The 14,595-nt window shown below is 43.3% G+C and overlaps 1 protein-coding gene across 1 annotated transcript in view; it reads right to left on the bottom strand.

The window, feature by feature from the left end:
• LOC143294387 (uncharacterized) overlaps positions 1–14,595 on the bottom strand; it is a 56,195-nt gene that overhangs the window by 36,312 nt on the left and 5,288 nt on the right. The window contains exons 2-5 of the mRNA XM_076605863.1: positions 13,232–14,595; positions 6,041–6,144; positions 4,694–4,951; positions 302–412 (exon numbers count right to left, since the gene is read on the bottom strand). The exon at positions 13,232–14,595 is cut by the window's right edge and continues 134 nt beyond it. Coding sequence (XP_076461978.1) covers positions 302–412; positions 4,694–4,951; positions 6,041–6,144; positions 13,232–14,595 — 1,837 coding nt within the window. The remainder of the gene's footprint in view (positions 1–301; positions 413–4,693; positions 4,952–6,040; positions 6,145–13,231) is intronic.

The raw sequence follows: 14,595 nt of genomic DNA, 5'->3' as shown, positions 1-14,595 counted from the left end.
AATGTTGGTACTACGTTCGCTGACGTCAGAATATTACGGTTTTTCTGACTGGCTCTTCACTATAAGTCAACCAATAGCAAAACATGACACAAGTGTTTACACACCGCTCAACCGGTGGCCAGGCATTATGCCACCCCTCCCCACCACCGGTAAAGCGGTGGTCAGGGCTCAAAGGGCTAAGGACGCAACACCGTGCCAAAACTGGGCCTCGAACTCCGATCACTGGTGATGGGTGGATCAGAAGACCAATGCCTAACCTATTCTGCCACGGCGCCTCTACACACAAAAAGCCGGCACTTACTTTTGGTGGCTCTGAAGCTGATTCTGCTCAATGCCGCCTTGACAATATTGGGGGTGATGGGACTCATTCGCCACTTCAGGAACTTGCGTATATCCCACGGCAACTGCTCCACTGTGGACACATCGGATAGGAAGAACGAGATCGAGAGGAAGATGATTATGAGTATTTGTGTATGCTTCAGAAATACAGTGAAAAAAGAGAGAGAAAACAGACACAGAGAGAGAGAAGAGAGAGAGCGTGCACGTCTGTGAGAGAGAGAGAGAGAGAGTGTGTGTGTGTGTATGTGTGTGTGTATGTGTGTGTGTGTGTGTGTATGTGTGTGTGTGTGTGTGAGTATGTGTGCAAAAATATCAATATGACCCACATCCCGATTTCCTGCCCTCAAAAAGCCTGCCCACCTAATGCTGATTTAGCCATTGGCACTTCCTCAAGATACTGGCAAGCATCATCACAATAAATCATATCAATGTCTCTTCTTTGTGTGTTTCTAATGGGCAATAAAGATGACTAAAGTGCACATTTTGTTGTTTGTAATCTGTCAAACAGTCACTGAAATTAATCTGATTGGGAAGCAGCCTATTCCTCAGTGCACTAAACAGGAGCTGGGACGACATGTGGAAAAAGAATACACATATAAATAGGCTAACCCTCATCAACAAATGCTACTTTAACTCTCTCCGGGTGAAGGAATGCTCACGCATTCCTACATAAAATGTATTCGGTTTCAAACGACGGAATGGAATAGCATTTTCAAGAAATAAAAATCCATCATGCGCTGTACACGTGATTTTGTGATTAGCCAAGCAGAGTGAGCTCTTCTGGGTCACTCCACAATCGAATGGTATGATTGGTCAGCCTGCCATGTGTGGCCCGTCTCGCACACACTCTGACAAAGTCACTGACCGGTCGTCTGCTCGTGTGCCAGCCTGTTAGCAAAGCGGGCTCTTCTCAAAATGTTGTGGAGCGAACAAGGCAGCGACAGCAACGTTTTAGGGTTGCCGAAGTACTTGAAATACTACAAACTGAAGGGTCGGACATTAAAGAGGTGGATGATGACAAAGAAGAAAGTGAATTTAATGCAGAAAGCGAGCTTGGGTATGGTGATTCGGGTTGAAAAATTGGCAGTATTTTCTACATATGGCAAAACTGTAAAAATAAGATGAGAAATTTGATTTTTTTTAATATGTAATAGCTCAACCTGTAATAAACCAGTACTGAAAGTTTCATTTTCTTGCTCTGTATTTTGTATTTAAAAAAATTTTTTTTTCCAAACCCTTACAAATGGGCCGTCTGTGGGGAAAAGCAAGGGAGAAAACTTGTCGTCCCGAGTGAGTTAACCAACAATACAACCTCTAGGGCTATTGTGAAGCGTGGTGGCCTTCACACTGAGCATAAAAGACTACAGCTTTTTTATGTCTGATTTTCAAAAATCATTTTTTATAAAGTCTGTTTTGGATTAATGAGATCCCTTAAAAAATAATTTCTCATCGAATACATAGATTCATATCTCATCATATGACAGAATTTTGCTCATCGTTAAAAAATGATAAAACGGAAAATGGTTGTTATAAATCAATGCATCAAATTGTAAGATAAAAATGCCAAGTTTTGTGAAAAAGAAAAAAAAAAGAAGAAAAAAAAAGAGAAACATTCTCTTCCTATGCTCTTCCTGGTACAGCCACTATGACTATCTTGATAATTAAAATCTGTGGAAAGAAATATTTTTTTCGTATTTCCAATCCAAATTTGACGTTGACAGACAAAGTATTGGCAGAGAAAATGGCAATGACAGATTTTCACACGCACACACACACACGCACACACACAGAGACAAACACACACATACACACTCACTCAAACACATATACATACACAGATAAACACACAAGACAACCGTTGTTTGATGTTAGCTTTTCTTATCAGTTTGCTTGTGTTCCTTTTTCTTTCCCCCAACATTCTCTCTCTCCCTTTCTTGCTCACACACACACACACACACACACACACAGAGAGAGAGAGAGACACACACACACACACACACACGCAAATGTGCAAGTTAACATGCACAGATACCACAAGCATCCTTTTCAAGCGTCTTTCCCTTCCTTCTGTCGCACTGCCTTCTCCCCACCCTCCCTCCCCTCATTTAAAAAAAAATTTTTTTCTCACATCTTATATCACTTGGCAGGGGAAATAGGTTGAACTGATGACTACTTTAGTACTTATACCGTCTAGGCTCATTGCTCGGCTTAAATCAAAGACTGACATAAGCTTACAATTGAGCCAACAGCAAAGTGAAAAGACTGACATAAGCTTACAACTGAGCCAACAGCAAAGTGAAAAGACTGACATAAGCTTACAATTGAGCCAACAGCAAAGTGAAAAGACTGACATAAGCTTATAATTGAGCCAACAGCAAAGTGAAAAAACTGACATAAGCTTACAATTGAGCCAACAGCAAAGTGAAAAGACTGACATAAGCTTACAATTGAGCCCAACAGCAAAGTGAAAAGACTTACATAAGCTTACAATTGAGCCAACAGCAAAGTGAAAAGACTGACATAAGCTTACAACTGAGCCAACAGCAAAGTGAAAAGACTGACATAAGCTTACAACTGAGCCAACAGCAAAGTGAAAAGACTGACATAAGCTTACAACTGAGCCAACAGCAAAGTGAAAAGACTGACATAAGCTTACAATTGAGCCCAACAGCAAAGTGAAAAGACTGACATAAGCTTACAATTGAGCCCAACAGCAACGTGAAAAGACTGACATAAGCTTACAATTGAGCCAACATTTTTTTTCAGTTTTCAGTAGCTCAAGGAGGCGTCACTGCGTTCGGACAAATCCATATACACTACACCACATCTGCCAAGCAGATGCCTGACCAGCAGCGCAACCCAACGCGCTTAGTCAGGCCTTGAGAAAAAAAAGGCGAATAAATAATAGATAAGCGTACATAGATAAACAAATAAATAAATAAATAATTACACTATAAAAAAGGTAGTAGTAACAATAATAATAATAATAATAAATAAATAAATAAATAAGACAACAATGATGATAAATAAGCAAATAAATGTAAAACATGAAGACACACATTCACACATACACCCACAGATGCATAACAGATATGCACCAAACATGCAGTTTCACAGATATGAAAGCACAGTCAAATACACATAAACGTACATGAGCCCCAACACACACACACACACACACACCACACACACATTACCCTACGCCTCCTCTACCCCCTCCTCCACACACTCATTTCTAGGCTACGTATCGCAGCTTCCACGGCACACACACACACACACACACACACACACACACACACACACACACAGCAATGTGAGAGCTGTATGATCAATGGTTTCTCCACTGCACTGGGAATTCGTTTACAGATCAGTCTTCAGTGAAGCGCCTCTCAAACTAGGAGGCAAGACTGCATTGGCTTTTAATGCTGCAGTCTGTGAGAACAAACTGTCAGCTGCTGCAGCAGAAAAGCGAGCTCGCAGAAAAGGGACGGCAGCCGACAGACCAGCATCAGCTTACACACGTGACCGCTGCGACAGACACCGTCTCTCTCGCATCGGTCTCTACAGTTACAGGCGACGCTGCTTGGTCCAAGCAGACAGCCCGATTAGACATTAGGTCGGTATTACTCTATCCATGGTCAGTCATGACCGAAGGAGGCCTACTACTTGCGGGCCAGCTGGCCTTTGAGGACCATCCCAACACTAACTGTCCTGAAGCCCTCTTGGCTGAAGGAATGGGAATGTAACTTGGGCAAGACACACTCTACTATAATAGGTAGTCAGGGCAGCACCTGCCTTCTCTGGTGTTCTGATGGTCATGGTCTGACTCAAATGACTATAATACACTAAGGACTACCGAAACACTGTTCACATATTATATATTGTACTGTATTACTATTTTTTGTGACAACAGCTTCCTCTGTGTGAAATTTGGGCTGCTCTCTCCAGGGAGAGCGCGTCGCTACACTGATAGCGCCACCCATGTTTTTTATTTTTTCCTGCTTGCATTTTTTGTTTGCTTGTTTGTTTGTTTTTCTACCAAAGTGGATATTTCTAAAGAATTTTGCCTGGGATAACCCTTTTGTTCCCATGGGTTCTTTTTCAGTGCAAGCCCGACTTCGGTTTATCGTCTCATCTGAATGACGAGTGTCCAGACCACCACTCAAGGTCTAGTGGAGGGGGAGAAAACATTGGCGACTGTGCCGGGATTTGAACCAGAGCGCTCAGATTCTCTCACTTCCTAGGCTGAGGTGTTACATCTAGGCCATCACTCCACGTGATCCCCACCCCCTTTAAAAAAAAAAAAAAAACCAAAAAAAAAAAAACCAAAAAAAAAACCCACCAATACACTCACCTTTCTCTCCTTCCGCCACAAAGTTGATGGTGGGCGGGATGGCGGGAAAGAGGCTCTGACGAAGCGCTGGCTGGACCACTGACTCCCCTGACGATGTGACAGGCCGCACAAACGACCAGGTGCGCTCCTCTCCCACTGCCAAGTCCCGGCTCTTTGTAGACTGAGTGGTGGACGGGCGGCTGACCCTTGAATGCGGCCGTACAGTGGAGGCCGAGCTTTGTGACACGTTGCTGCTGATGGTGTAGTCGTCGGAATCTCCTAAAAGAAAAAAAGAAAAAAAAAGAAAAAGAAGCACCTTGCCTACTAAAGCAAAGCTCCATTTAGGGTCTTCATCTGTGTCAGAAATAGTCATCTGGTGCGGTGGCTGAATCACCAGAGCGCTGAATTCTCGCCAGAGTTTTCTGAGTTTGATGCCCGGTGCTGGCATCATGAGTACGGAGCAGCAGCTTCAGGCTGGAGATTTTTCCAATCCCCAAGGTCACGCATAAGTGCAGACCTGTTAGTGGCTGAACCCTCTTCATGCGTAAACACGTGCAGAGGATCAAATACGCACTTTAAAGATCCCGTAATCAATGTCAGCATTTACTGGGTTACAGAAACAAGAACATACCCAGCAAGCAATCCCCTCCACTCCTAGGGAAACAAAGTTTGGCTGCCTACATGGCGGGGTAAAAATGGTCAAACACATAAGAGCCAACTCATACAAATGTATATGAATGAATGGGGGAGTGCAGCCCAGAAACACAGAAAAGGAAGAGGAAGAATCAGTCCCTCTCATCACTAAAAGCAAATCTTCATTTCTGGCCTTTTTTTGTGTTGAAATAGTTGCCTGAATATCTTGAAAAGGAAAAATCCAAACATACCCCTACTAGAAACTTGTATACAGCAAAACATTCATACATCTGGTCTTTATATGTGTTGAAATAGTTGTCTGAATCTCCTGAAAAGGTACATCACTCCCACTAAAGCAACACATCTGAATTTCCTGAGACGTTCATACACACATACATACACACAAAACAACAACAACATCTTCCATACCTGTTTAAATCAGACAGAAAGACAGAGAAAGAAAGATAAAATTAAAATTTCTCTGAGCATCCTTCATGATCATGCGTCTCAGATCTGCATCAACATACATTTAGTTGTTCTGCAGTTTCAGTTTCAGTTTCAGTAGCTCAAGGAGGCGTCACTGCGTTCGGACAAATCCATATACGCTACACCACATCTGCCAAGCAGATGCCTGACCAGCTTAGTCAGGCCTTGAGAAAAAAAAAAAAAAAAATGCTCTGCAACACTACAGCAATCTTGAATGACAGCATCATGAATCACTGAATGACCACATACCTTCATTTGTATTTTTCTCTGAATCCTCATAGAGGTCATCAATGCCATCATCATCATCATCAAAATTCTCAATGCTGGCTTCTCCATCACCGGGTAATCTCTCTCTGCAAAAATAACAAGGAGCAGAAAATAAATTGTACTTTTTGGAAGTCAATCTCGGATTCAGACAAAGTTTTCTAGGTAAAACTTGAGACATCTGACATGTACTACTGGTACTTTAATACCAAAGCAAGTTACAATTGCACTTATAGACTAAATATCTGTTGATCCAAACATCCTGGATCAGGTGAACATTTTTATAAATATATTTTCAAAAGGTTGATTATAACTTTGAGTCGTCTTAATGAACGAACAAGTTAATCGACATAACTGAAAGAAAGTGCATCAAAGAATAAAATACTACTTACATACACAACATTGCCGAATCAAACCACACACACTGACAACAGTAACCCCACCAACAACTGCTCTAAACATTGTCAGCTCTTCCAGAACACAGCACTACTTTCCACAGGTGAAAAGCAGTTATCACTGGCTTGTTAAAAACGTCCACTCCTTATTGCCAAGAGCCTGTCAATACAGGATAATGCCGTTCAGCCAAGATTAAGCACATGTGAACTGGATTCTTATCCGTCATTCTGAAATTCACATGCTGTGAAAAAAAAAAATTGTTGGACTGGGCAGTGCACCTCAGAACTGGTTATGGGGGAGGTAAAACTGGTTAGGTGGTTGGACTTCGTTCAACTTGTGATCCAATGTTCACCGGTGATCAGGGTTCGAGGTGCTGGGTCCTTGGAAAAAGCAGTCTACCACAAGTTCCTCACTCCACCTGTGTCAATGAGGACGTGGGGAAGGTCAAAACGGCTGCAGAAGACGGACTGGGCCTCTGCCCTCCTATGCCAAGCCCTAAACGATAAACACAGTGAATATGAGTTCACTGCCTCAGTGACCGTAAAAGATCATGGGACTTTTAAAAGCTTGAAAGATGAGGCAATGTACTACAGAACTGGTGTTGGGGAGGCAGACTGGACTATGCAATGTACTACAGAACTGGTGTTGGGGAGGCAGACTGGACTATGCAATGTACTACAGGACTCGTGTTGGGGAGGCAGACTGGACTATGCAATGTACTACAGGACTGGTATTGGGGAGGCAGCCTGGACTATGCAATGTACTACAGAACTGGTATTGGGGAGGCAGCCTGAACTATGCAATGTACTACAGAACTGGTGTTGGGGAGGCAGCCTGGACTATGCAATGTACTACAGAACTGGTATTGGGGAGGCAGACTGGACTATGCAATGTACTACAGAACTGGTATTGGGGAGGCAGACTGGACTATGCAATGTACTACAGAACTGGTATTGGGGAGGCAGACTGGACTATGCAATGTACTACAGAACTGGTATTGGGGAGGCAGACTGAAACTATGCAATGTACTACAGAACTGGTGTTGGGGAGGCGGGACTGGAACTATGCATGTACGACCAGAACTGGTTATTGGGAGGCAGGAATGGATAGGCAATGTACTACAGGAATGGTATTGGGGAGGCAGATGGACATGCAATGTACTACAAACTGGACTATGCAATGTACGACAGAACTGGTGTTGGGGAGGCAGACTGGACTATGCAATGTACTACAGAACTGGTATTGGGGAGGCAGACTGGACTATGCAATGTACTACAGAACTGGTGTTGGGGAGGCAGCCTGGACTATGCAATGTACTACAGAACTGGTGTTGGGGAGGCAGCCTGAACTATGCAATGTACTACAGAACTGGTATTGGGGAGGCAGACTGGACTATGCAATGTACTATAGAACCGGTTATTGGACGCAGACTAAACTAGGTATAATGTACTACAGAGCTGGTTATGGGGGAGGTAGACTAGGTAATGTACTACAGAGCTGATTACTACTATACTAGGAGACAGACCAGGTAAAGTACTTCAGCACTGGTTATGGTGAAGAAGGCAAGGCAACATTCTACAGAACTGGTCATGCGATGGTAGACTAAGCAACTGGTTACAGGGTGGTAGACCAAGCAATGCACTGTACCACGCAACTGGTTACAGGGGGGATAGGCGAGGCAATGTAATAAAGAACTGGTTACAAGGAGGCAGACACGACAACACGCTAAAGAACTGGTTATGAGGAGGCAGATTAGCCAACACTTCTACAGAACTGGTTATGAAGAGGTTGATAAGCAACGTGCTACAGAACTGGTCATGGGGAAGGAGACCAGGTCATGTACTACATAACTGATTACTGGAGGCAGACTTGGCAATGTACCGAAGAACTGATTATATGGAGATGCAGACTAGGCAAATTTTTTTTTTTTTTTTTAACTAGAGAACTGGTTAAGGAGGGAAACTAGACAATGTACTAGATATGACTGGTTATAGTCAGCAGACTAGGTAATGTACTACAGATATGGTTATGGGGAGGCAGACTATGCAATGGAGGTAGCCTCTGAAATGGCACAGATGATGGAGAAGTGAAAACTTCTTCTTTTATATATATATATATATATATATATATATATATATATATATATATATATATATATATATATATATATTTATAATGACAAAACATCAAAAGAAAACCAAGAGGGCTTTCCCAGTACCTTTGTAGCATCAAACATGGCATCTAAATATAAAACTGTCAGTGATTTTCAAGAATACATTCACACATATACACTCACACACATGTGATACATACACACAACATACAATAACACACATCCACACACATTCTCAGTCTCAGTCTCTCTCTCTCTCTCTCTCTCTCTCTCTCTCTCACACACACACACACACACACACACACACACACATTCACTCCCACAAATACTTGTTCCAACAAGCACAATCACACACACACACACACACACACACACACACACACACACACACACACAAACCCAACAGTGCTAAGCAAATCATGTTTTCTATCAATGGGAACAAGTTTCTTTTCACCTCTCTCCCTTTGCTCACCCAAGCGAGCCTGTGATGAATAAAAAGGAAAAGCCTGACAAACAATAGGTCTCTGCTTTGCACTACAGGGCAAGACCGTTTCCAAACTCCCACCCCCACACATGTCCTGTCAAGTTCCTGCTCTCGGCGACTGCTGGGTGACAAGCACACACACATACACACACACACACACACACACACACGCACACACTGGTTCCCTGCTCTTGGCAGGCTTCTCCTGTCACCCCACGACACTGAGGCTCACAATCTCCCCAAGTATCCCCCCAAGGACACAGCGAGGCTTTCCCGAAGTTAATGACCCACCCTTTATCGACTTTATGGCAGGACCTGGGAGTGTCCTCAAAAGAAAAATGTATTGATCACCATGCACCCAGATCAGGATTATTGATTGTATCTTGAGAGTTGCCCCCCCCCCCCCCCCCCCCCCCCCCCCAACCCTCCCCAAACACCATGAGGACGCCAAGGAACAAAAGGCCTGCCCTTTACAATAGAGACCCCAACAATGAGTGCAGCTGAGTGTGTGAGATAGATCTGTGAATATGGAAATATATCATGTTTGCTGCTGTCAGTGATCTGGGACAAGGGTTGCTTCACTACAATAGAATAATAACTTTCTTGTTTTTCTTTTCTTTTTTCTCCACCTGTGTGTGTGTGTGTGTGTGTGTGTGTGCGTGTGTGTGTGTGTGAGTGATTACCTGTGTTTGAGTGTGTGCATGCGCATGTGTGTCTATATGTGTACTTGTGCATGTGTGTGTGTACTGGCATGCATGCAAGCATGGGACCACATGTGTGTGTGTGTGTGTGTGTGTGTGTGTGTGTGTGTGTGTGTGTGTGTGAGTGTGTGCGCAAACACACATGCACGTGCATGCATGTATGTGTGTGTATGTGTTTTGGAACACTTAAATCATGCCAGAAATGGATTCCAAGTAACGAGCCAAATGGCTCTTGTAATTCCATGCCTTGTAAAATACTTAAAATCCATTTGCATACAAATGGAAAAAATTGTTGCATAAATTCTGCATTTACAGGCTACAAGTTCCAAATTTATGCATTCTTGCAGAAATGAGCGGACACAATGTGTGACTTATTACCCCTGCCACCTGGCAGCCAGCCATACTGTCTTGGCAGGTTGATGCTTGCTGGCTATGATCATGTCTGCGTAACTGTTGCCCACTTAACACTAGCAGTGACATCCACAAACTAATGTGATCATTCAGCTTTTGACCAAATGCCTATAGTATATCTGATCTTCTCCAAGCATACATATGAGAGGGGGGGGGGGGGACCAGCAGGAAGGCAAGTATGCTAAGCTGAGCTTAGACTTGGAGATAACAAAAGTCTTAACACAATAACAGTTTACATACTGCGATTCAAAACATGCACCGCCTATTTCTGACTCCCCCCCCCCCCTCCCCCCCCCCCCCCCCCCCGCCCCTCAACTTCCCCTCCCCTCCCTCCAACTCCCAACTTCCTTCCAAGTACGGCCTACCAACACTGTCTAGAGACCTGAAATAGGGGGTGGGTGGCCCCAGCCCCCTTGTCCAGCCCCATTAGTTAGGCACTGACTACCCAAACAAACCCCACAAACACAACAGCAAACCGGAACCTTTGTAAAATGCCAGAATCTTCAGCTTGATGAATGAAGGTGGGCAGATACGAAAGAAGAAGAAGAAGATTCACAGAAAGAGAAATCCGATGCTCACAAGTCCAGTCATCTACACTCCATCTCGCTCACTACAATCGGCTTCGGATCCACTCTGTTTACGCATACCCAGATTCAAACATTCGACTGTTGGCCGCCGTTCTTTCTCTGTTTCTGGACCTTGTGACTGGAATGAACTTCCTTTTTCGCTTCGTCAAGTCTCCACACTCAGCTCTTTCAAGTCTGGCCTTAAAACCCCACCTCTTCCCAAAATAGCCTCCCTTGCCTGCCCTTCCTTGTCTTTAGTTTCTACAGTTTTAGAGTTATGCACGCGTGTGAATGACTGGTGCGAAAGCGCTTTGATTTGTCTCTGCACAAGATCCAGTGCTATATAAATACCATTATTATTATTATTATTATTATTATTATTATTATTATTATCTGTTTATCACTGATGAGTTGCATGTATCCTATGTCATGTTTTTACGACCCGTTTTTTTATTTATTAGCAAGGATTTTTTGAATTTTATTTGTGTGTTTGTTTTTCTTTACCAAAACTAAAATACACACTGTCAAGCTTCTATACTTGTGAATTCCCTATACAGACTGACTGATTTTGCATCTTGATATTACTGAGTGAAAAGTATACATGTTTGTTTAATATTTATTTACACTACACCGATTAAAGTATGGCAAATCACAAAATGTTTAATGCAATTAAAGATGTTATATTGTTTCAGGGAATAAAATGCCAATGGCTATGTCCTGATAAACAAACTTTTTCAGCCTGGGTCAATAATGATGCTGTCATTTTGTAAATTTCTTATTCAGACAAATCAAAGAAACAAAGGTATTGCAATGTATCCTGTATCATCCATACTGCAGTAGTCCAAACAAACTACATGCAGGGTACAGATACTGACACCTCATGTACAAACAATCTGGGGCATGGTCAAAGCCTGCTCTCCACTGAAGTTTCAGAAATGTATAGTTGGTTTTTTTTCCCCTCCTCCTTGCTTGACTCAGCTCAACACGATTTGAACATAGCAGTATATATATATATATATATATATATATATATATATATATATACATACATACACATATATATATATATAAAATATGATGATAATTGTTTTATCACTATGATCATCATTGTTACTGTCAATGATGTTTATACTTTATAATTGATGCTACTTATACAATTTATAGCACCTACCTCCAGTCAGAGACTAAACTCCAACTTAAGTGCTTCAAAAACATAAGAGTCATTTGCACAACTGGCTACATACTTTGACAGAGCTGACGGAGAGCTGCCTTGAGGCGCTCGTCACACATTTAGTCAAATTCATGTGCCATTCACTAATTCAGTTACTGAGTTAGGCTTCAGTCACACACACACATACTCGCATACATAAATATTACTACTGGAGTGGGTTTTTCTTCAGAATTTTGCCAGGGATATCCCTTTCGTTGCTGTGGGTTCTTTTACGAGCACGCAATGCATGCTACACATGAAAACTTCAGTTCACTGTATCATCCAAATCTAACTAATTAAACATGCACAATCCAAACAATTCGAAAAGAACTTTGCCACACACAGCAAATCAGCTAGATTATTCCATATATCATTATATAATATATATACATACACATCTGGTATAATTAGTCCACTAATACAGTAATTATCATACATGTAATGTATAGATTCTGACTGAATATAACTAAATTACACAAAACTGGAATTTGTTTTTAACTGACATGATACCGAGTTACATCAAATTAACGCTCACAGACTAACAAATAGTTCATGTCTTTCTCCTGGCTTTGGCTAACGATAACAGATTAACACTAACAGTTCAAGCATTATTTGTGACTGATCAATGTAGCACACCCATTCGATAAGCGTAATGTTCAATGATTTGAGATGAGAAGGGCTTCCCAAAAACATGAATTTCAATCAGCTTGAACTAAGAGTGACTTAGCAAAATAATACTCAGTTTAATATATAATTTTTAAAAAATTCCCATGGTAATATGATGTTTTGTATATCTGCATACAGTAAATCACTAAATGCCTGCATATCAAAGACATTTTGACACAACATGAAAATAAACACTGTTGGTCAATGGCTTTATAGCACAGGTAAATTCAAATGTTCTGCGGCTGAATACTTCATCTAAAAGAAGTATTTCGCCTGGTACAAACCACTTTCATTTTCAAACTATAGACAACTGGACAAAAGATAAACAATCCATTTGATATAAATTACCACAAATACAAACTGAAAGACACACTGACAAACACACCTGTCAGAAATAACAAAATGAAATCTATGCTACGTACCCAGGTAAATCTGAGGGAAGTTATCCACCACTGAAATGTTTTGTAAAAAGAAGGTGAACAGTGAGGGGTTGGGTGGGGACAGGGGTGGGGTGGGGGGGGGGGGGGGGGAGAGAAGACCCAGGCAATCCAACAACAAATCAACAGGTGATAAGAGACAACAGACCAACTGCAACGGAAGGACGGAAAGACGAAAAGAGTGATGCTCACCCAGACAGCGTTGATACATCGTCATCCTCCTCCTCTTCAGCCTCATCGGCTTCCACAGAATTTGATCCTTTCTCTTCAGAAGCACGAGACTGTCTGGAAGGAGCACCATCTCCTACTGGCCGATGCTCCAAGACGGCAGTGGTTTTCTTATTCTGTTCCACAATCCTGTTGGCTTCACGGAAGCTTTTCTTGTAGTACAGAGTCCCCGTCACTGTGCTGGTCACCGGCATTTTGCGAAACATGCCCAGCTTGCTGTTGAGCAAGGAGCTGGCAGTCACGTTTTGAAAAGGCGTACCGCTTTCTTCCATACCTGCTTTACAGGATGCGGCTTCCTGAACAAGGAGGAACTTGTCTTCAAGACACACCGTGGAAAGCTTCGTCAGAGGGGTTTTGGGGCCGTCCCCCTGGGCAGGAGCCAACCTGGTGGGCGGCGTCTGTGTCCCGTGAGACCGTGCATGAGAGTGATGCTTGCTGCCTGCAGAGTGGTCCTGTACCTGCTTCTTATCGGCGCTGCATGGTGCTGGGGAGTTGGCCTCAACGTAAGGTTTGTTGGGGGAGTAGCAAAGGTTGCGCACCGTCGAGACCTGCCGTCGGGAGTTGGCATCGGTTCTGCCTTCTCTGACTTGCGTATCTTTGGGTCGAGGAGGAAGGCCTGAAACAGCAGGAGGACGAGCAGAGGCAGGAGTGGTGGAGGCGAGTGTGAAGGCTTGGTGCAGTGTGGCTTTCGCCGACTGTGCCGAAGATACAGGACCCGCCGACTCTTTATGACCCTGGGTTTCTCGAGACGCCTGTTTCCCACCAGCCACACGGGGAGGAAGGTCAGCATTGTCTTCATGCCCTGTGGTACTCTTCCGCTCCTTTTTCTGTGCTGACAGCTTGGCATCACGGTGTACACCACTCTGTGGTCGCAGGAAGGAGTTGAGCTGCAGTGCAACAGATCCTGGATCCGATTCGCTACGCTTTACAGAGCCCGACTGTGTGCTCTTAGCGCCGCCAGAGTGAGACTGAAACTTGCGATGTCGATTCTTATGGTGAACATCTTCAATCACTTCCTTGGCGCTGACCGGGCGACTGTAAGGGTTGCTAACACCCTTGGCAGAACTAGAAAGACTGGATCCACTGCTAGCAGTCTGAATCTTGGTCTGACCAGCAGATGACCCGTGATGCGATGTGCTGTGTTGATGACCTGTTGTACTGGTCATCGACCCTGTGGATGCGGTCAGGTGGTTTCGGCTGTCATGGCGTGGTACAGTGTCGCCCTGGTTAAACAGCTGGACAGGCTTTGTCAATGACGTGTCATACTTGAGAATAGGCTTGTCCGTCTGCTGTCGCAGTGGCAAGTGTTTTCTCAGGGACAGTTCTTC

This window comes from Babylonia areolata, chromosome 19 (genome assembly GCF_041734735.1).
Source record: "Babylonia areolata isolate BAREFJ2019XMU chromosome 19, ASM4173473v1, whole genome shotgun sequence".
NCBI classification, from domain to species: domain Eukaryota; kingdom Metazoa; phylum Mollusca; class Gastropoda; order Neogastropoda; family Buccinidae; genus Babylonia; species Babylonia areolata.
Note: the sequence above shows the minus strand (reverse complement) of the source record. Positions and strands in the feature narration are given on the sequence as shown.